The sequence below is a fragment of the Medicago sativa genome, chromosome 7, assembly GCF_051527215.1.
Source record: "Medicago sativa cultivar Bolivia chromosome 7, Bolivia_mono, whole genome shotgun sequence".
NCBI classification, from domain to species: Eukaryota; Viridiplantae; Streptophyta; class Magnoliopsida; order Fabales; family Fabaceae; genus Medicago; species Medicago sativa.
The window spans coordinates 84010466-84034074 of record NC_140755.1 but is presented as its reverse complement, the minus strand read 5'-3'; the positions used below and the strand labels follow the sequence as shown (position 1 = coordinate 84034074).

General features: G+C 32.4%; 2 protein-coding genes and 1 long non-coding RNA gene across 6 annotated transcripts; 2 read left to right on the top strand and 1 right to left on the bottom strand.

Moving 5' to 3' along the window:
• The first annotated feature begins 1156 nt into the window (after nucleotides 1-1156).
• On the top strand, nucleotides 1157-5463 carry LOC146909427 (uncharacterized). Of its 2 annotated transcripts, XR_015020494.1 has the most exons (7): nucleotides 1157-1394; nucleotides 1525-1594; nucleotides 1854-1936; nucleotides 2039-2096; nucleotides 2467-2586; nucleotides 4190-5001; nucleotides 5125-5463. It is a non-coding gene; the product is annotated as an uncharacterized LOC146909427 (long non-coding RNA). The 2 variants fall into 2 exon arrangements; XR_015020495.1 differs by lacking the exons at nucleotides 1157-1394; nucleotides 2039-2096 and having other exon boundaries at nucleotides 1456-1594.
• Nucleotides 5464-17542: 12079 nt separating this feature from the next.
• LOC146909426 (protein PNS1-like) lies at nucleotides 17543-20386 on the top strand. Of its 2 annotated transcripts, none has more exons than XM_085730263.1 (3): nucleotides 17543-17856; nucleotides 18241-19389; nucleotides 20022-20386. In XM_085730263.1, exons 1-3 carry the CDS (start codon nucleotides 17785-17787, stop codon nucleotides 20175-20177), a joined length of 1377 nt encoding a protein of 458 aa, XP_085586389.1. In that variant the 5' UTR covers nucleotides 17543-17784; the 3' UTR covers nucleotides 20178-20386. The 2 variants fall into 2 exon arrangements, with proteins under 2 accessions (XP_085586389.1, XP_085586391.1); XM_085730265.1 differs by having other exon boundaries at nucleotides 17691-17829.
• Nucleotides 17860-23385, bottom strand: LOC146909425 (DnaJ/Hsp40 cysteine-rich domain superfamily protein). Of its 2 annotated transcripts, XR_015020493.1 has the most exons (4): nucleotides 23144-23385; nucleotides 21053-21314; nucleotides 20801-20940; nucleotides 17860-20180 (listed from the first exon to the last, which is right to left on the bottom strand). XR_015020493.1 is itself a non-coding variant. In XM_085730266.1 (3 exons), the coding sequence occupies exons 1-3, from the start codon at nucleotides 23294-23296 to the stop codon at nucleotides 20873-20875; spliced, it is 483 nt and encodes a 160-aa protein (XP_085586392.1). In that variant the 5' UTR covers nucleotides 23297-23385; the 3' UTR covers nucleotides 20641-20872. The 2 variants fall into 2 exon arrangements, 1 of the variants encoding a protein (XP_085586392.1); XM_085730266.1 differs by lacking the exon at nucleotides 17860-20180 and having other exon boundaries at nucleotides 20641-20940.
• Nucleotides 23386-23609: the final 224 nt, after the last annotated feature.

Here is a 23609-nt window from a genome sequence, read left to right as displayed (position 1 = left end):
ACGGACACCAGACACGACACAGACACGCCGACACTGTTAATAATTTGAGAAAATCACATAAGTCGGTATAATTATATGTGTCGGTGTCAGACACCTAATCCGAGGAGTATTCGTGCTTCATAGGTTGTGTACAGTGGTGGTTTTTTGAATATAAATTTTACATGGATAGTATTTATTATGAGTGATGAAATTGTGAGAGAGAACTTGCAAACAAGATAGAACGATTCATTGATTTTCCCTACTTTATTGAATAAAGACTACAAAGTATGTATACAAGATGTAAGTTGCACCATAAGCTAGGCAATGTCTAACAAAGAGTACAACTGTCATTAACTTCCTCTGATTGTCATCAACAACTTTGGAGTCTTCTCTTCACTTGAATTAAGTTCATATAATGGTATTGAAATTTGAAAATATGACCTTATACATGTAACTTTAAAATTTGGATCATCCAGCAGGTGCACTAATAGATCAAAATTAGTACATAATATTTACTTTGTTACTTGAATTTAAAGGAGGAGTGAACATAGATTTTGCTGCTTGAATGTGCGAGGTATTATCATTATAGTTTCTAAATGTATCAAAATTATAAAATCATTTCTAAATGTGTTTTTTCTTTCAGTAGTAAGTTTAGTCATCGTATATATATTTCGTTAGTTTCTTCTTTAAATGTGTTTTTTGTTAGTCAGTTTTATCTTTGAATGGAAATGATGCACATGACAAAAATCTTTTATTCCAACTTTTCACCAAATTACTTCCTGTGTTCTGCCTTTAGATTGGTGAACCGTGTAGCAGCCCATCCCTGATTGAAGTCTTATCCTTAAAATTTAAATGGAAAATAGTTCTGCACATAAACCCTAGCCATAACCTAAGCATACTCAGACATTTTGAACTGATTTATGGCCTGGCGGTAAAACCCTAGGGTTTAAATTTGTGGTAATGACGTTTTAGCCCTTAGTTAGTACTAGGGCGCCAAAACTTGGATTCAAATGTTGACTGTAATGACTAGAGCATTGCATGTGTGTTTGTCTTATGATTCGGTGTGTGTTTGGGCGGCAATGTGAATTGGTTGTGAAACTGCAAAATAATAGCCACACAATTAGCCAATAGGATGATGCTTCACGTGACAAAACAGAAAATTGAGCAATTAAGGCATAAGGTCGGTTTCAGAGGTCGGTTTCAGAACAGAAGAACAGCTTCTTCCTTCTCTCTCCCATACGGAAGCTTATTCTTCCTCTCCTCCCAATCCATTTTCAATTTTCTCCTCACAAACCTAAACTCTCTCCCCACCTCTCTCTCCTTACGGTTTAAATCTCCAATTTCAACTCACAATCAAACAAAATCATTACAATTTGTTTTTCATTTTATGAATCGATTCTTATGGGTGGTAACTGGTAAGTTTTAAGCATTTGGGGTTCCATTTCTCTCTAATTCGCTCGCTGGGTTCTATTTTCAAATTCATTTCAGCTATCTACAATCTTCTTTCACAATTGTGTTGCTTGATTTGTGATCCATCTGTTACAGTGATAAGTTCGAAGGAGAATGGTGAGATTGAGAGCAAGAAGAGAATCCCGCATCAAAGGAAGTAGTTAAGGTAATGATTGATTAATAATTCGTTATATTTTCCTTGCTATAGATACATAGATGAATAAATTCGGTGGCTTGCCTCTATTTGATTTTGCTTGCTGTTGAAATTTTGGATCAAGAATTTGAAAATTATCTTCATATGTCTTACACCTACACACTTACTTTGAGTATAACTTTCATTTGTTTCAATAGAGAAATAAATCAGATTAGGTTGTTTTTATGATAATTAAGTTTTTTTTTTTTTTGGGCATGTGTATGGACTGCAGAAAAATTGTGGGCGCTTGATGTACAAGAGTATTTACTGCTGCTGGTGTTCTCTTAATAAATTGAGAAGGATCATGGAAACTAGGTGATATACAAGAGTATTTACTGCTGTCTTTTTTCTTCTGGTTTTTACCTCTGGTGTGCAAAGTTTTCCTGCTGATTATGTTTCATTGTTTGGCTATTTTAGAGCTCTGATTAGTCGAGTGGGGGGCCTTGCTGTTAAATCTCATTGCTTGAAGCAATAGGTAGTTCATTGCATTGGGTGTTTTGCAAGATCATTATAGACTTATAGGCTATAGCATTAGATTGTTTTGTTTTTCCTATTGATCTATTTTGTATGATTTTTATGGGCCATAAGATGTTCCTTGACCACTGTTAGATGTGTGATGCTATTTAATGAAACTCCTAATTATCGGCGAAAAAAATGAAATATTCTCAAACCACTTCAAAAGGTAGGAAGTAAAATGGTACATCTTTTTGTATGTTTTTACACAGTATATGGACTTATAGCATGTAACGATTTAGATTGCATTAAGTTTATGTAGGCTTATTTGATGCTTTTGACATATTCGAATTTCTCATCTTACCCTTCCTCTTCTATTTTTTATTTTGTAGAATGGAAAGCAATGATAAGTTGATTTGAGTTTTTTCTGGTCTTTGGAATGGATACCAATGTTGATGGTGAAGTTATTATTCTTCTATTCTTTTTATCCAAGTCATTCTTCAATACCGATGGTAAAGTTATTATTCTTCTATTCTCTTTATCCAAGTCATTCTTCTATTGGATGAAAAATCAGTGTTTGAAGATTACCGATATCGTTAATTGTTAAGTGAACTCCCCTGCTAAATCGATTCACTAATGAGAAGTTTGCAATGATTACTGGATACATACTTCAGAAGTGTGTTGCTTTTATCCTAAAGGCAGCAAGGCCTTTTTCTTGATTAATTCTTGAATCTATCTTTTTAATGATGAATCCCTCTGCTGCAACCCTTTTCTTTTCCTCTGCTGCTACCTTTTAGTCCTGTAATTAACTCAATGAAAATGGAAAACACTCCTCCTTTTAAAAATATTAACTCAATGAGTTAGGAATCCTTTAGATCTTTTGTTGCATTGATAGATAAGTTGTAATAAGCCTTTTGGGTAAGAGTGATTTGAAAAGCAACGATTGGGTAAGATGGATTGCACTTTGATGTGAGTTCTACATAACTAACTAACCTTTGTTTATTACAAACAAAATGGACTATAATCTTGATGGATATATAATAATTATGAATTCTTGATCCACTTTGTAGAATAAATTTGGAAAGGGATATATTTATGGTTTTTATTAAGAGCTTTAATGTCATGCAATTCATTTTGTTTTAGATTGGTTTATGCTTTGTGAACAATTTCATGGCTTTTTAGTTTTTGAAGTCTCTATGATGCAATTTCGTACTTCTCTTTATGCTTCTCTTCATTGCAATTTCATACTTCTCTTTATATTCTATCAATTGGTTCAAGCTTTAATTTGAGTCATACTTCTCTTTATGCTTCTCTCCACTACCATTTCATAGTGAATGGGAATGTACTCTTACTTTCTTTTTCTTATCAGTCAAGTTTATAATAAAAAAATACGAAACAAAGAAATTATTCATCACCATGTGCTTCATTGCCACCTAACTAAGTATACTCTGATATACAATTCTAACTAAGAAGTTTTGGTGTGTATTAAGTGATTTCTAACTCGAGCAGCATTGCAAAAACGATGCATGCCAATAATCAAAGTGATCATGTCTATGTTCAATGGTATTAATGCCATTCATGTATCCTGTTTTGATTATGGAGAACTGTCATAAAAGAGGTTGTTGATGGTGTATCTGTCCATTAGCTTTTTCAGCATGCGCTCTCACATTTTGCCACTCATTTTGTATTTATTGATGAAAGGTTTGTAATGGCCCTGCAAACTTCAATGGAAGGTTGACTCACAAATGCTTTCCATTTATCTCATTTTGGTTCAATTTCACCTCCTATGTTGAAGTAATTTTCTCAAATGCTTCTTAGTCTCCCTACATGCTTCTCAAGTTTTAAAATTGAATATTGATAAATTTCATTTGAAGACTAATCAGTAGAATTTTCTATTTAGATAACTTACAATACAATACAATGCTAATTTAAAAAAACTTGGCTACACTACATTTACTTTACTTTCATATATTTGAATATCATTGTAAATCTCCACTGCATTCGTTGTAGAAGTCTTGGCTTTCATAGGGTATACTTAATATATATATAGTAACTAAATTTGATTATTTGTTAAGCACTTTGGTATCAATTAATCTATAATTCAACTTTGTTAAGCTTGCCAATTCTGGATGTTAATTGGAATATCCCCATGTATCTGATACAAAAGTCTGAAGAGTTAACAAAGCAAATTCTCACGGTTGCCCTCTTTATCGATGATTCCCGCGATAGGTTGAATTGGAGGGCCTTTGATGATGGAGAACTTACTAGCAAAATTGCCTATAACACCTTGCACATCTCTGGTCCTAAGGTGAGGTGGTGTAAGTTAGTTTGGAACAATTTCATACCTCCCTCTAGGTCTTTCATTTTCTGGAGATTAGCTCACAACAAGTTGCCGACGATGAGAATCTTAGGAAAAAGGGCTGCAAGATTGTGTCAATCTGCTGTTTCTGTCATCAACATGAAGAAACATCCACTCATCTTTTCTTCTGTTGCCCAGAAACGCATAAGCTTTGGCATAGGTTGTGCACCGGGATTGACCAAGACCTGCACTGCTCAGGATGGCTGAATGTGATTGACAATTGTGTTGGTAACTGGAGCAAACAGGTTCAGCAGGTTTTGATAGCAGCAGTTCTGCACATTATCTGGAGGATTTAAATAAAACATAATGATAGATATTTCAATAATAATGCGCATTCGATCGAACATATGTTTCGGAGTGTTATTGTGGAAGTAGGATGTAACTTCAACATAATTCAAGCTTCTAAATATGCTATACTGGATACCAAATTATCACATATGTTTCATATTCCTTTAAGGCCAAAAACACTAAGTGCTGTTGAGAATATCTACTGGCACTCTCCGAATATTGGTTGGACTAAGGTTAACATTGATGGATCCTGCTTTGGAGCTCTTGCATCTGGACTAAGGTCAGTTGGCTGATCAAGCCCCATTTGTATATATTTTTTTATTTAAATTTATTTGCTGGCATATAGTCGAGATTTATTTAACTAATTTACTTTGACTAATTATTTGTTCAATTAATCATTCAGGAAACCTTAAGGATGACTTGATTGTTGCTGATTCAACAAATACTCCAACTAGAAAGGCATTATGAAAGAAGACGGTGCATCCACCGCAAAAAAGCCAAACGTGTTGTGTATGAAAATTGAAGATGTCAAGTAATTTTCTTGCAAGAATTAGTAGTTTTAGCAGTGATGCTAATTCTTATGTTATGTTCTCTGTTTTTTTAACTCATTTGACTTTCAGTTGTATTATGTTATGTGAAACGTGAATGCGCCATATATGGCTTATGTGAAACGTGAATCTTGGCTGGATTTCAAAGCTACTGGCATCAAAACATTTATGATAAAGAATTGTAGTAATATCAATGTTAAGATCCTTTATCAAAAGTAATAATATCATTTTCAAATTGCAGCAAATCAATCAAAACAAATCATTCAAATTGTGATATTACTATTACCACTTTTTATCAGAAGTAGTAATGTCATTTTCAAATTGGCTGGATATATAGTTCTGTTATAGAAGATGCTTCTATATGCTTCATACGATGCTTCTATATGCTTCATACGATGCTTCTATATGATTCTCATCATTAACCCGCGCGACAGCGCGGGTCGGCGACTAGTTATCATTAATATTACTTACAGTTTTGTTCTAAACCCACGTGATGAGCCAACCAGTTGATTTTTGGCCGTGACCATATAATCAAAATTTGAATTGCTCATTTACTTTGACCTTCTCATTTAGTAGACAGCACTAACCAAATTGGTCATTTCCAAAAGGTATTTAACTCTTACTCTTCTGACTTCAATAATGTTGCAAAATTTGTTCATTAATATATGCTGATCACTACTAAAAGCAACGAAATTTGTGTAGCTGTGTCAAAACTTCAAAAAACTTTCTATATCACTACTAAAAGCAACTCTTAAAACTTTTATTGATAGGATAACAAAACTTAAATTGGCATATGCATATGAACCTGGTGACGATGGTAGAAGTCATAAAAAAAATTACACACGTAGCGCCACGTCAGCATTGACTTGGTCAAAATTGGCCTAGGGGGCCAAAAGTGCAAAGGGTGCAAAACATAGAGGGCCAAAATCGAATTATTTTAGTTAGGGGGTCAAAATCGCAACTTCTTGAAACATAGGGTTTGTAAGTAGCATTTGATTTTATTTTTTCTTACAATTATTCTTTTTTTGTCAATTCTGTTGTGCTTGGTTTTGATAAAAAGTTTAGCTAAATTATGATGCGCGTTAGAAATTTCACTACTCTGTGTGAGGAAAACCATTGACTTTAATCTCTTTTCAAAATTACTTTTAGAAGGCTAGAAATCAGAATGTAACGAGACCTTTGTGCAGAATAATGTTTTGTTCTTTTCACTGGTCAGATATAAGTTTCTTTTCACTGGTCAGATATAAGTTTCTTTTATAGACAAACAGGTATTAGTATGTACTCCCTCCGTCTCTAAATTATAGTCGTTTAAAGTTTGTGCACGATTATTAAGGAAATGATTAATTTTGTTGATTTCAATGGTAAAATTAATATTATTTACTAAAATACCCTTATTAATTGTAGTTAGTGGAGTAGTTATGTTGGATGAAATTCAACAAATAAGGGTATAATAATGGAAAAAAAATAATAAATGCTGCATTAGTATTGTAAAGTGATAATTATTTTGAGAAAAAGAAAAAAATGCTAAAAAGACTATTATTGTGAGACGGAGGGAGTATTAGGCATATTATATTTCTTAGATTTTAATAATTGGGTTATGATTTGCCAGAAGTTGTGGATCAATAGCACACATTGTTCAATATTTTTCTGCGATCCCTGACTTTACAATACTGTGCAAGTTTAACTTTATATCAAATAAGTCACAATATATAGAAATAACCGGTTCTTAGGTTACAACATCACTTTCCCCTTTATATAATATATTAATATCAATTGATTCTTTCTTTGCAGATCCCACAAAACTCAGCTGGCCTCATTGAGTATAGAGCACATCCTTTATGGCTACAAAAATATTGTCCATCAAACACAATGCGGGTTCGCCACCAAGAAGACTCGATTTAAGAAATGCTATTGAAGTTGGTAAGTTTGTGGATGTTTACAAATTTATCCAAAATGATATGTGCTTCGATCATAGTACAATACTGATATTTTTCAGAACCAGGACTGTTGCTTTAAAGGGCAGTGGGACATTTTGAAAATCAACTAACATGCTCAATGTGATGCAAATTGCAGGTTTTGATGGTGTTGAAATTCATGGAGCTCAGGGCTACCTACTTGAACAATTCATGAAAGATAAAGTGAATGAGAACAGATGAATATGTGTTTTAGCAACATAATTGTTTTTTTTTCAATTATCTTTCTTTTCGAGATGTTGAGCATATGAACACATTCACATTTTACCAGCATATATCAACACACAACACATTCACATCCCAGGATGCTGAAACAATAAATCTTCTAAGGTCAATTAGTTTTAAAGTGTAAGTGTTCAATTTTTTCTGTGAATGGATCATTTCATTTGGTGAACTTCTAATATTTATTCCTAGGGAGATTGTCTAAGTTCTATAACAAGTTTGGCTAATCTGAAAAGAAATAATGTAACAGTTATAAGTTGATAGCAATGAATTTAAAGAAACCAATTTGAACTTAAATGAAGGAACTGAAAACAAATCATGCAAAATCAATTTGACAAGAACATGTGTAGCAATACCACAACTTAAAATATGAAGTGTGTCTTTGGTTGGTAAAGTGACAAACATATTTGGGCAGAGATATTAAAAATTTGGTAAAATGATGCATTGAAAAATAAATAGAATTGGTTGTTGCAACAATTAGGACCAAGAAAGGAGACTGTGCTGATAAAATCAACAAATAGGACTAAATTTATTCCAGTGATTTACATTCTGGTCTGTTTAAGGCATTGTTTATGTTTTAATCAATACTGTTACTCATGCACAAGTAGCTAAGAACATAAGATGAAGAGGGAAGAAGGATCGACTCTCCTTCCAGCACCACATCTACCATGTTTTCCTATGAACTTACTTCTGTCATAACATTACCTTATTCAGTATTGATGGTAAAGCCGCAAAGAGCTTGTGCTGAATCTTTGATAGCCAAAACCAAGAGATTGTGGAATCAATGCTTCTCCTATTGGCAAGATGATATCAATTTCTAATCCTCAATGTGAAATTGAAGTTGAATCATCTCATACTCACAGTAGTGGCAGAAACTCGATTGTGGGAGACATATATTGTACTAATAATTAAGTTATTCAATGTTTGCCAGAATCTGGCCTACTTCCCGAATATGTTGCACCCTCACAATGGCTACTGTAACTGGAGTAAATTGTAGTGAAATAGTTCCAATGAAAACCAAACTTTCATTAATATTTTGATAAAGATTTATAATATTTGTGCAATATTCGTTCATTTGCTCAATTTTTCTTTGGAACAATTTTTTTGCAATGGTTTCATTTTTGGTAGACCTATCTAAGATTTGATATGTTATGGATCATGGTTTTTTATATTTATATGCATGTAATATCTAAATTTCGAATCAGTTTACTTTTAAGCGTATTAACAAATATGTGTTTGCCAACAAAATTATCCGAAAAAAAAAGAAGCAATCCACCCCGTGCGAAGCACGGGTTTGTAACTAGTTGCAATTAGAAAGATCAAGCTTAGTAAGCGATCTTATGCAAGACATTTCTTTCAGTATATTCTCAAGTGGTAATCCTTTTATTTCATTTCATTGGTGGCCCCAGCCCTTTGTTTCATTTCTTTTCTTTCTATATAAAAATTATTTAAAAATCAATAATTTTATTTCATTAATTCTAATTATGAAATTTTTGTTTTTTAGTGTGCCACGTGGCGTGAAATAACTGGTCCACGTGGCACACCGTTAGTTTTAACATTTTTTTTAACTTGAAGTTAACAGAAGGACCAATGACAAATTTTTAACAAACTGCAGAGACTGAAGCCAAACAAAAAAAAGTGCAAGGACCAAAGCCAAAAAATGATGAAACTGCACGGACCAATGACATATTTAAGCCTTGAAACTATAAGACTAAATAAGAGTTTTGAAACATGAATAGTCTAAATTCTATTGAGGTTGTATAAGGTATTTGAACTTCATGGATTTTAGCTTAATGGATTTTAGAAAATAAGAGACCATATTGGTTTAAAGTACACTTTTAAAACCTCACAAGCTGACAAGCAAGCATTAATTAATTTAGTATATCTCACATTTAGACTTTGATTACCATAACAATAGGAAGAATTGGGATTGAATTGGCTATTATTGTGATGAAACATCTTTTCAAGGCGTTTCTTTTATTGCATACTTTCTTCGAAACATCAAACTTTCAAATACCAAATATTTTTTAGCTAAACAACTTAGAAAAATGCATTTGGTAATGGACAAGTCTTTACAGAATCGAAACTTTATATCATGCAATAAAAATGTGCACTTGCAGGCTTATCACAAATCATCAACAAATAACCAAATTTTGTGTTTTGTTGATGATTTGGGGCATGTAAAAGAGACATGTGCTTTTCATAATGACGTGTCTCTTGCTACGTATTGCACACATCACAAGTCTCATCAAGAGTCACATCTTTACGTCGAAGTTGGGTGATGAGTACCTGTCCTTTTCAAAACCTCATAATTGACCATTTCATCATTATCATCCTTTAGAATGCAACTTTATAAAAATCTTCCTTCTAAACACTAGTCCTCTGATATACCTTCTCTCTTGTTGTTTTGCTCAAACATTTGGTTTGTCTCTGTACATGTGTATGCGCAACAACAATTCCTTGTGTTAAAATTTGAGGATAGTAGAAAGGGTATATGTCTTACTTTGACTAGGGAGTGATATATGCAGGCTTACCTTGTAAGGGACATGGATAGAGGCATTTGTAGATACTAGTTACTAGACATCAAGATAGGTTATCAATTTCACAGAATATCAGAGTGTAATGCCACTCTAGTATCCAAGTGAATGAAACATCAAAGGTTAGAAATATAGTGGATCTCTCGTTATCTGCGAGACATCAAGATGCACGAAGGGAGATATATGAATGTATAATTTAAATAGGAGGAGTATATAATCGATCAAAAAATTCATTAGAATGCTAACAATTGAAGCTTAATCACAACACAACTTGTCCATTGACTGTTTCACCCCTCACTCATATTTTGTCAATAGACTAACAACCATTTATCTATTACCACAATTTTTAACGACCAAAGTAATTGAACGGTTAATTAATATACTTTGATACCGCAAAAAGTGACTCTTGAGTAACAATGGAACAATTCTAATGAACCACAAGAGAGGAAGACGTCGCATCTCTACCAAAAACCTTAAGACGTTGAGAATATGAATCACCTTTCTTATATATCTACCATTGAACTCACTCAAGTCTATGTGAAACTACCATTTACAATTGAATACCAACAATCTTCCCTTAAATGTGATATAAAGCTCTCGTATTACTCCTACTCCTCCACAAAGCCGATCTAGGACTTTGAAATCACTTATCGGGGAGAAGATGTATGAAGAATATTAATGGTTTCGTGGTGGAAGAAGGTGGATGGATCGGATTTTATCAACAACAAAAAATTGTTTTCTTTTAATTTTACATAATTTTTGTTTCTATTTCTTTTAATAACATAAATACCACGTCGAAATAAAATATAGCGAAAATAGTTATAAAAAAAATACACACACAATGTCCACATAAACTAAGTTACACAATCAAATGAAAATAGATAAAGCAGAATTCACTCATATGACGGTGGAAAGACACCATTTAACCCCTAACATACAGAGTGAACATGTTTCTCTAACGTCCGGTCATCGATAAATGCTCGAAGAACAAAACACATAACTGTATTTTAACAATATTATCGATAACATTTAAATGAAAGCAAACTACACACAATTCATCAAAATACATCTTACTGGATGGTTAATTTCTATGATTTTCACCTAAATATAAAAAGATAATTTGATTTCCAAGGTAACCTGTTAACATATTAGATTACCTTAGTTCAAATGAAAACTTTTTTACTTTGATGAAAATCAGATAGAATCAATATACAATAAAAGGTAAGATGATGAGATGTATGCGTTTATCTTTATTAAAATATTAATGAAACTATTACAAAATGCAATCCCGTAGCTTATCGATTACTAGGCGTTAGAGAAACATGTCCATTGTGCAAATCTTCACTCCTTCCTCTTGATGTTACATTTTTTATGTTTAAGATGTTCTACGTGTTAACACGGGTAACACAACTTTAATAGTTGACATGTTTTTAAATCGGTAGTTCTTTCAAATTCTAGACTACCCTCGTCTTGAAACTTCGAGCACTAATAAGATTGGACTTTGATTTAGTATTGCCACAACCTCAATTTTGATGGTTCTCGAAAACAATGAAGTTGAACCAAAGTTTAATTAAAAAGAAAAAACATTGGAAGCTCTTAAAAACAGAAAATGGTATTTGAAACCAAATTTCAAATGAGTTAATTTAAAATATTTTTCTTCTAATGTTAGATACAATGCAAATTACATTTTTACAATGAAAATGTTTGTTTAGTATTTTGTATTATTTTCTTACAAAGATGTATTTAAATAAAGAATAAAATATAATTTTATCATTATTTTGATTGACAAGAGTGGTTTCGATGTATATTTCTCTAGTGCGATAGACAATTCAAAGTTGCATGATCATAAGGCAAACAATATTTGTGTGTTGGTTAATTTTTTTTTTAAAGAAGAAAAAGAAAAAAAAAAGACTTTTATTTTTGTATATTTAGATAAAAGACAGTGGTTTCTAAAAGAAAAAAGATATTGAATGGAAAAAATATATTATGATGAGCTTGTATCTTTTTTTTTTTACGTGATTTTATAATTGTTGGTTAATATACTTTAAATATTTGTTTTTTTAGTAATATATTTAAAATATTATAAATGTGAGTTTTTGAACCATAAGTACACAATTGGTATCATAACAACTTTAATGATTAATGCCATATGTAAACCATATTAAAATATGTTTTCTTTGGATTAAGTTATTTATTTAAACAAGATTTAGAAATGATTAAGTATGTTAATTGTTAATTTGTCGGAATTTGTTGAAATATGAATTGAACTTGAGATCATCTTTATCACTCTACTTTTTAACTCTTATCTCATACAACAAACCAACCTTACATCTCCTAAATCATTTAGTATTATTAGCATATATTTAGTTTTAATTAATGGCAGCATAGATTTAACTTAATGATGATCGAAACTGAGTCAAATAAAATAAAACTTAATGATCGATAGAAAATAGAAAAACAATATGCATGAGTTGAATTCCATAATAAGAACCAAAGAACAGACACAAAAACTGAAATAAATTAGTAGATAAAAGAATTTAAAAAAAAATATTATTGAAAAAAAGGAACAAATAGATGGTTATTATATAAATGACATGATAAATAATTAAATTCCCTATTTATTAAAAAAAAACTATAAATGATAAATTATAATAAATTAGGTCACTATTTATATATTTAAAAAATATAAAGGGAAGAAGAAGACAACAAAGAGAGAAACAGAACAAATGCAAGAGAGACAGATTTGAAAAGTGAACGAAGAAATGAATTTATGATCTTATGTCCCTCTTTTTCTATCTTGTATTCATATTTATATACTCATAAAGTAGGTTAAGTTCTTTGTTAGACTAGGAAGATGCCAAAAGAGAAAAAGTTTGAGGTTGTTGCTTGCATGACATACACTACGTAAATGTATGCAGAAAAATGGAAAGAGGAAAAAACAATCGCGAAAGAATAGATTGGATTATGCTCAAAATGTTAAAAATCATTTGGATGCTTGTAATCATTTTAGAAAAAAAATGTTATTTGGCAAGTATGCGAACAAGTCTTCCATAATCACAAGACTATGGACACAAGTCTTACGTGCATTCACATAAAAACAAAACATTGATTTTTTTAATTACTTTTGAAATAATTAAAAGAATAAAATGTGGAATTAATATTTTGTGAGTATCCATAAAAAAAATTATATTTGGTCTTGTGATTATAGAGGAATAATCCAATATATTAAGCATGTATATTGAGAGACAGCTCTTTTGAACATCAATACGGACAACTACATTGTTCATCCTTTTTTTTAACTTTTTTTTTTTTTCAAATATAGAGGAGGATTTGTGTAACACAAAATTTAGGTTGTATCATTGATCAATTTTGCTCAAACATATTTTTTAATTAACGGATGATCTTGCATTAAAACAATGATTCAAAAGCATCTAATGCATCAAGCTCCATTCTTAGTAACAAGATTCATTGGGTGGTTTAATTCAAATACAGACTTTGAGAATATTTTTCAATCAACTTCTAAATCAAAATCAAGATATGAGTGATCAAAAATATCAATCATTAAGAATATAATAGAATCACTAACATTAACAAATAGTCGTATTAACTGAAATCAAAGTTTGGCACATTACATCCAATACCCAACAAAAGAGATTTCGCCACTCATTCCCATTAGAGAAGATAAGAAATAGAATCAAGATAAAAGAACAAGAACAAATCCTCCTTAATCCGCTCTGGCGGTGATATTCCCTCTGTTCCCTCTTTATTCTTTTTTCTCTCTATTGTTTTTGCCCAATAAGAAGATGGAACAACAAGGTTGTCCCAAAAGTTGTCAAAAATGATTGTACAAATATGATTACTCTTCTGGAAAATGAGTGTGAAATTTTGTTTGTTATTTGTTATACTTAAGGGTAAGTTGGAAAGTTTAGGGTGTTAATGGGGTAGAAACATAAGCAAAGGGGTATGAGGTAAAGTTTTCTAAAGTATAAGGTCTTGGTGCTAGATAGCAAATCATAGCCATAAAGTATGACAATTGATCTTTAGGCAATTGCTCACAAGAAGCAGCAACTCAAACTTTCATAAATACTTCTCAACGGTAGTTAAACAGTAGTTACAAACCGCTCGCCCTTGGGCCGATGTATTTTCCTTCTGACTTGAATCCTCTACCTTGGTTGGCATCCATAATGCTCATTTTGGCGTTAAACTGAATCTTACTTCGTAAATGCAAAAAAAAAACTGAATCTTACGCATAATATATTTGTTAATATGTTGCAACGGAGATTCATTCATTCAAACACAATGAATAAATCAACTTGGTCAGCACGAAAAAAGAATCATAACAGTTTGTCACCCCGTTCTTGGAAACAGTTTGTAAGTCTACCGTTGATGGTATTTTTAGATTTTCGAGGTGCTTGTAAACTATTCTATGTGACTAAAGAACAATTTTTATAAAGTAGAGTGAGACTTGGATCGTGTTTGGCCAAATGTCCCGTTACAAATATCATATTAAACTTGATCAATTATTTGGACAAAAAACTTGTTCATTATGTTTTGTTGATAAAAACTTGTTCATTTTTATTCTTATCAGAAGCAAGCAGCATAATCTCTTTCAACATTTATTTTTAATGAAGAAATTTTCCCATCTCCATATTTTTAAAAAGTCACGCCTATTTTTGAAAATGTACTTCTAAACAACATAAAATTTGCATTTTTTAGTTGTGCAAGTCCAAAATCATGTTAAGAATCAAAATAAAATCTCCCTTTAGTTTATGCTACATTGGACATTTCAGGGATTACAAATATTCGAGTATATCCATGTTCATAGGGCATGGAATCTCTTTTTTCTTTAGGGACATGGAATCTCTTAATGCCTTCTTTTTCTTTGTTTTAACCATTTTTAACATATTGTACCTCTGTCAAAAAACATACTGTACCATGACTATGTAAATTGCAGACCTACATTTGTTTTAACTTTTAACCAACCAAGGCCACACACTGCCATCAAAATGTCTTAATCTCATCTTTGTTTTGCCTTTCAAGTTTGATGGAATCACTCAAAAGTCCAATGCAATGCATATACTTTTTTTTTTTTTTATCTTATACAAGTCTTTTGTTTCAATCAATAAGGGAGTGTTTGAGTTGTTAGCTTCGATGTCTTAATCTCTTTCTTGGTAACAAGTCATAACAAATTAAAGAGGATAACGTGAGTAGTAGCCAAAAATACGAGGATAAGGAAAAATATTAAAATATTTGATGCCAAATTGTATAGACAATAGTTAATTTATTTATTTTTTATAAAATGTTAACTGATTTTAGTGTTTTTTAAAAACAAAACCCAATTTGATCTAAAGAATCACCGGTTCACCGATTTTTTTTTTTCCGTAAAATCTTCGGTTCACATCAGCTTGTACCAGTTTAGTTACACGCTGATCCAATACTTGGCTTGAATCCGTCGTACCACTTGTTGCTTGTTTGACCGAACCGGTCCGACCGGTAATTTCAAGATGGATTTTAAAAATTTGCTTAAAAGCACTTACCAATTGAATTGTTGAAATTAAATCTATAACTATGTTTTTTCAACGATGAGAATGACATTTTCTGTTTGAATAAGAAATTGTTTGAATCTATATATGTAGTCACATTTTGACTACTTCTAGTTCATATTAAATTAATTTTTATAGTTTCCTTTGTTCATATAAGTACTGGACAAGAAGTGAAAATTAGTTAGTAGTTGGTTGGACAACTCCTTTTTTTTTTCCCTTTAAAAAAACATATTTTTAAAGTTGCTTAATTCGTGTCACTTTATGATTATTATCCTTAGAAAAGAACCAATTTTCCAGGGAAAATTCACCTAACAGGGCCACTTGGACCATGTGTATAATAGAGGCAGAAGGACCTTTTGGATGTTCAGCATATCTCAGTTTTTTTTTGAACAAATCAAAATGGGAATATATTACTAAACCAACGATGATCACCCCGCACAAGGTGTGCAAAAAGTAATCATCGAAGAAATAATTACAAAGTTAAGATGCCAAAAACAAGGCACCAGAAAACTAAACTAATTACAACAGTACACCCATACAAGGAATAGGGTGTTTCCACCAATCGTGATATGAGTACGCAAAAGCCACCTGTTTAGACCTCAACCATAAATAAGAATTACACTTAACTAATTCTATAAGATTTGTAGGATCGGAAATGGTATTCTGGAAAACCCGTTGATTCCTATCCTTCCAAATTACCCAAACAGTAGCATACCATATAATTCTGTAATATAAATGAGTAAAAAGAGGCATTCCCGCCATCTTAGTGAACTGAATACAGTGATGTCGAAGTTCACCAGCATGCACAAAAGAAATACCTAACCATTTGCAGACAAGAGCCCACATGTTATCGGCCATAGTACAATGAAGAAAAAGATGCTCCGCCGACTCACTGGAAGCACAGCCGTACACACATGACGTGTCAGCAACAGATAGTACACCCCGATGCTCCAAGTTATCTTTAGTTGGAATGCGATTACGGAGTAGGCGCCAAACCAACAAAGACACCTTTGAGGAGCATATCTCAGTTAAGTCTCTAGATTTAACTTTAAAGTATTGTAATTTCTCTAAAAAAAATATTGAAACTAAAAATGTTATTTGCACAACTAAATAGTTGTCCAACAATATATTATTATTTAGTGATGTATTTTTATATGGTGTCAATTTTTTAATCATTCAAGAAACATTCCTCCAACAAAACTTACGAAAGAGCTTTATCTCTTAAAACAGTTTTGCCCACCTTAATTCAAATAAATTATTCAAGATATAATGCGATTTATGCATATCAAGAAGGATAAAATTTAGATGCATTTATTTCTATGTTTTTGTATGATTCTTCACATAAAATACTTATAAACTATCAATTATTGTTTACATCCACAATTTTTTCAAAGTTTGTTATAACCAAAAAAAGTGAATTTATATCAAGAACAATACAAAAAACTCAATAAATACACCTAAGTTTTTTCTTATCGAGAATATCATAAATATAAAAATAATTTAGTTAGATATATATGGTAATTAGAAATATTTTTAGACTCACAGGTTGTCACATCGTTAAAAATAGTTGATTTTTTTACAAGTATCGTAAATTAAAATCATACTTTAAATAATTTATGATATTTTACGAGACAATGAATCAAGACTAGACTTTTTATAAAATGTGATCAAACGTTACTGATTAAATCATGCATCAATAGAAAATATTTATTGAAAATCACAATATCACTTAATTTGTTAAATATTTATGAGATTTACATAAATCAAAAGTCACAAATTAAGAAAAAAATAAAAAATAAAAAGTGCCATCAAAATTCATCGATTAAAGATTTATACGTTATAGAAAACTGTTGCATAAAAACAATATTAAATGCTCATGTAAAAAATAATATTTGACCTATACCAGTACTCCACGTCATCATCACATACATCCTCTTCTACTCTTCATTTTATAGTAAAAAAATACTATATAATTGCATAGCTTTCAGAATATGATAGAAAAATGAATTTAGAGAAGACTGAAGTTTTGGTCAATGGCTTGTAAAGCAAAGAAAGTGTGTGATGTGAAATGTGACATTGATTCAATCATACATATTTGAAGCTTTTGAGTCTTGGAAATTGAGATTTTTTTCCTACTGGTTTTGCCTCATTGGTAGGGAGCAAGAAAGTGAAAGAACAATCCAAGAAACTGCTTTTAGTGTTTGAATTCTTCTTGAGTTGAGTGCAGTTTTGAATTCAACATGGCCACCTTGAATAACCATCATGACAGAAACACACAACCACAGGTTCAACAACAAACTCTTCACATTGAGGTCTTTTTCTCTTTCTTTCTTTCTCTTTGTTCCTTTAATCTTTTCTTCTTTACTTTTTCTTTCAACTGTGGAATTTTCTTTTTGCTTCTAATCTTCTTTAAACTTTACTCCCTCAACAAGCTTGCTTGTTGCAGAGTGAAGATATAATCCATTTCTTTCAATATTCTTGAGTTTATTCCTGTGTTGTCGATCACGGATTGCAGAAAATAGCCGTTTCTTCAAATTCGGCTATGTAACAGTGCTATAGCGCGCTATTTGACCACATTTTGTACAAACAGCGTATTGCGCGGAACAATAGCGATTTGTTCAGATTCCGATTCGTTATAGTATATTGATTGTTTAATCTATAGAAGGCTAAAGTCAACTTGGTTGTTTCAAGTGCAGGCACAAGATTCAAGCTTTGTCAACACACCAACAGTGGCAGGAAAAACAGTCAGAAAGCTATTTCAGATTCTTTTCTACTTGTATCTGGTTCTGATTTCAATCTTGGTGATTTTCATCATCATCTATGGTCTTACCATGGACTCTTCCTCCCACCATTTCCACCCTGAGAAGTGGTACCCTCCACTTCTTGCATCAACAGTATGTGGGGGAATTCTTGGTTTGACGTGGCAATGGATCATTGCACGCCACCCGGAAAAGGCGCTCAGGGCAGCATTTTGGTTGAGTCCATTGTTAACGTGTGCAATGGGAATTCTGTTTGTGTTAATTGGTTCTGCATTGAGTTTGGTAGTTGGTATAGTTTCTTTGATTTCTGCAGTGATTCAATCCCTCTATGGTTGTTGGGTCGGTAAGAGATTCGTCTACGCCACTGAAATCTTATTGGTTTCTAAAGCTTCTCCTCCTGCTAAAACCAAGCGCTTAGCATGTTCTTTAACTGTCATCGGTATCATTTACTGCTGTTTTCTTGTGTCTGGAATTGGCGGCGCAAAAGCTATCCAAAACAGAACCAAACTAGCAGACATTTGCATCTTAGTGATCATACTGAGCCTTGGATGGACTATGCAGGTTCTAAAGAATGCAATACAAGTCACAGTTTCAAGGGTTAAGTATATGCATTTTTCTGGAGGAGGTGACATAGACCTCAGAGTTGCATTTTGTGACACAGTCAAGCACTTAATTGGAAGTGTTTGTATAGGCTCCATCCTAGTCCCTACCATTGGACTCTTCCGAGGCTTTGCGCGATCAACGAGTCTGATTGGAGGTGAAACAAATGAGTGCATGTTTTCTTGTGTTAGTTGTTCGATGGGAATTGCGTCGCTTCTTGTGACAAAGGGGAATAGATGGGGTTTTGTGCATGTTGGAGTTTATAACAAAGGGTTTGTGCAAGCATCTTCTGATACTTGGGACATGTTCATTAGAGTTGGATTAGAGGAATTGATAGATTTGGATCTCACTGGTGCATTCTGTTTTCTTAGTGGTGTTGCAGTGGGTGCAATTTGTTGTCTTGTGAGTGGAATCTGGAGTCTTGTAGTGTACAAGAACTATGCCATGGAATTATCCATTTATGCTTTCCTCATTGGCTATTTCCTGGTAAGAACTCAGTTCCAATTCAAATATTTTAAATTCAATCTTTTTTTATTTATATTATAATAATAAAGGTTTGTTTGGATTGATTTATTTGAGCCTATACCGGCTACCTACTAGCATATGTATTTGCGTAATTGTTTGGACGAGCTTATGGAAGCGGCTTATGACATGTCCATAAACTAATTTCAACTTATTTTCATAAAGTCTCTAGAATAACTTATGAAAACAGTTTATAGCTTATATGAAGATAGTTTGATTTTATTTTATCTTTTTATTAAAGCAATAGCTTATACATAAGCACCTCTATGATAAGCATTTACGCCATACGCACTTAATTATTTTTTTTTATCCAAACATAGCCTGATTATCAAACCTCAATTCAAATAGTAAATTCTCAAACTAATTTACTATTGTGTCAAATTCTCAGATTAATTATTTGAATTATTCTCAGACTAGTTATATCTTCAAATAGTAAATTTTCATACTAAATAGTCAAACATTAACATAAACAAAATGGCCCTATTTTTCTTAATAATGAAGATAACTTGAAATATACTATTGTTGACAATTTGACACATTATCCTCTGTATTACTTCTGTGACTAAGATAAAACATTGTTCCAATGAGTTTTGCAGTGTAGGTTGGCTATTGCATGGCCACAAGCATGTGTTTCGGCTTACTATGTGGCCTATGCAGAGAACCCACAGAGCACTCAATTTGACTCAACTATTCCAGTACGTTTGGAGCAGCTTCACAGATCTCAAGCTATACAAAGATCTTCCAGAGCTTAAACACTGAAGATAATAGAATAGGATAATGGTCACTTGATTTAGTTTTGATGAATTCTTCAAGTATGATAAATTCTTGAGATAATAGCATAGGATACTGATTACTTGATTTAGTTTTGATGTATTCTTCAAGTATGATAAATTCTTTGATAATGTTGGTACTTTACTCATCTACATGAATAGAGAATAGAAATTATTTTTTGACATCAAAATTATGTTCTTTGGTTTTTGTGTGTATATTGAAATGTGTGTAAACTTGCATTATATAAGTTGTTGGGAGGAGCTTATAAAGACAAGCTAAAAACAACTTATGAAAATATCATAAACTATTTTAATGAGCTCTTCTAATTTTCTAAACATTCGCACACAAGCTTATGTCATAAGATAAGTTCAAATAAACTCCTTCAAATTCCTTTTTAGTTAATTGAAGCAGTGGCTCATGTGAAAACTTCATTAAATTCAAGTATTCAACTATAACTTTCATGTAAGTTTATTTAAGGTAATCAATCTCTATAACAAAAGAATATTGTGAGTACACATAATCCAGAACTGTAAGACTGATCTGGTTGGTATTGGTAGATATCGTTGACATAACAAAAAAAAATTAAAAAAAAATAATGACTTACAAGCAATGCCAATTGCCAACCAAAACAATACATATAGGTGGTACAACAGAATTCCAAAAAGTCGGACTTAGATCATTTGGATCCCAGATGACCTCGCCCCCCACATTCTGTACACATTATATTACCAGTTCCCCCACAACCTACATGCGCAACAATATCAAATCGAAAACATCGTCATCAAAAAAAGAAATGCTGCAAGTATAGTTCAAACACAAGCAAGGTGCATGAGATTGAACAGGAAAGAGAATATACCTAGGCAACGAACTTTGACAATTATGCCCTGGCTTTCCATTATGGAGTCAACATATAGACCTGAACCTGCACAGGTGGCACAAAGCACGGCACCTTTGGCATGGCAATCAGTACATCGGGGATTGTTACCAATAGCTTTCTCAGCCAAAGATAACCCAACAGGCTTCTCAATTATTTCTTCGGGGATGGCTTTATCATAACAAAACAGAGATTCAAGATTACTTCTGCGTTCGTTCTCATCTTTCTTTAAACTTGATGCAGTCTGAAACATAAGGAAATAGTTAGCTGTGACATTTCTTAGATAAACAACAATCTTCTGCATAAGTATTATGTAAAAAGCTCTCCGATCTCATTGTAAATCCATCATAAGACCACAACCGCTTATAATAGCTCATCACAAAAATTATCTAACTTTTATGGCGTGTTACCTATTTCTGTATTTTTATCTACATGTAAGAAAATTTTATCTTAATTCTTAAATGTACACAAAACCTTGAGACTTCTTCACATCTGTTTAGAAGGCAGCAAAGGCACTGAAACTGATGAACATAACTCTAGTGTGAAAGCAAATGTACATGTAAAATCCATTGAGTTATCTAAATTGTCCAAAACCGAGGAACATGACCCCAAATGTCGCAATATAAAAAGGAGTAAATTGTTATTTCCAAAATGATTCTTTTATCCCCCTAAAATGTCCAGACCATACCAGTTCAAAACTGAAACTGACATTAAAAAATCACAACAAAGTATACAGCACACAAGAGGATAAAAAGTTCAAAATCGATGCATAAATAGATAAATAAAGGTTCAAAATTACTAAAGAGCAAGTATCAGACCATATCTGACCCGAGTAACCAGAATTTCAAATTAATGAATAAATTGACAAATCATGGATAGGATCAGTACTCGGCACGCGAAAAGGGTGTAACAAGTTCAAAATTGATGCACAAATTGACTAGTTTTCCTACGTTGGAGCTAGAGTCAGATTGGTAAAGTTAGGTTCCAGCTCATCAGGGCTGGAGTCATTCACCTCATTGGCCTATTAAGTTTATCGCAAATTCACAATGATATATCTATTCATGTCTTTTAGCTGATGAATTTATCAATGTTTCCATAAAATATCATTTATCTCCTCTTCAGATGGGTTCACATTGGGATGATAGATGCATCAACGGAACCCAGTTCTGCAACGGTTGAGGTTAGTTATTTCTTTGTGAAGTACAAGGCCTTACAAATCACAATCATTTTATGCATTTACAGGGAAAATTAACCATGATGTTGTAGACCCACTCAATCTTCCTCCAACCCATGATTCTATGCAAGTCTATGGAGGAACGATTTTGTAAGCAAGTTAACTCCAATTTGATTCCTAGAGTCCTAATTCCATATGATTCAATAATATCTTTTTGTTCTTTACCAGCATTTAGAAACACCTTAAATTGGTGTATCCCCAAAATCCAATGAAGTTGAGAGAATCAAAGATATTATTGAAAGAACAAAAAGCAACTTCAGCCCAAGTATCTATCTACCACTTATATCTGTTTATCAAATCTGCGCTAAGCTAGGCCCAGCTTTAACAATGAAAAAACAGTATGCAGTGCGGTAGGTGTTACAAATGCTCATCAGAACGAACTTTCCTAATCAAGATCCATCTGCTATCGTTGATTCCTTGCATTTTAAGAACAGCTTATATATGATAATGGGAAACTAAAGTCTAAACTGTTCACAAACGCCTATCTCTCGAGATTTTTAATTTTTTTTTTTCTTCTTCCAGAATTCTATAGATTATTGAATCATTTATCACATTATGCAAAAGAGTATTTCTCAAAGTAGAAACATACATATTCCTTACAAAGTTAAGTTCTTATCATTGAGCCGACACAAATCAACTACATGAAATGATGTAGCGGAGGATACTAAGTAATACATAATAAGGCGTATATTTATAACCAAACATTGGCATCTTAAATTTGTTCAATCCTAAAGACGTCTAAACATTTAAATAAATTCAACACTACAATAGTTGTTTGTTTCTAAACAATAATAATTCTAACAAAACAAAAAGTAATATAGTAAGATAAAATAACTGACCCCATTAGAAGAGCAGCTAGAAGCTGCACCATTGTTGTTAGAGGAAAGAACACGAACTTTGACATTGGACCCAAAAGTGATTGGTTTATTGGGATGATTCGAAATCTTAAACGATGAAGAGTTTGTGTGAATAACGAATTTTGAGGTTGCCATTTGAATTTGAATAGTAGGTGAAGCTATTGGTGCTGGATTAACATGTATTATTATTGCTTCAAAACAACCTCGTACTCATCGCTTGTTTCAGTAACCGGGTTCTCGTATTTCACGATGAATATCCATGGGTACCCGGATTATGAATCCGAATAGGAATTCGGGTGCAGTTTATGGACTTTAGAAAAAATGGGCTTTTCTAAAAATTAAATGTAAAGTGTGATGCTATCTACACCCCTCCCATTCACTATTGGGATAACCCACCAATAATTTGCTAATTTGAGATTTTCAAATTCATAAAACCTTAACTATCTAA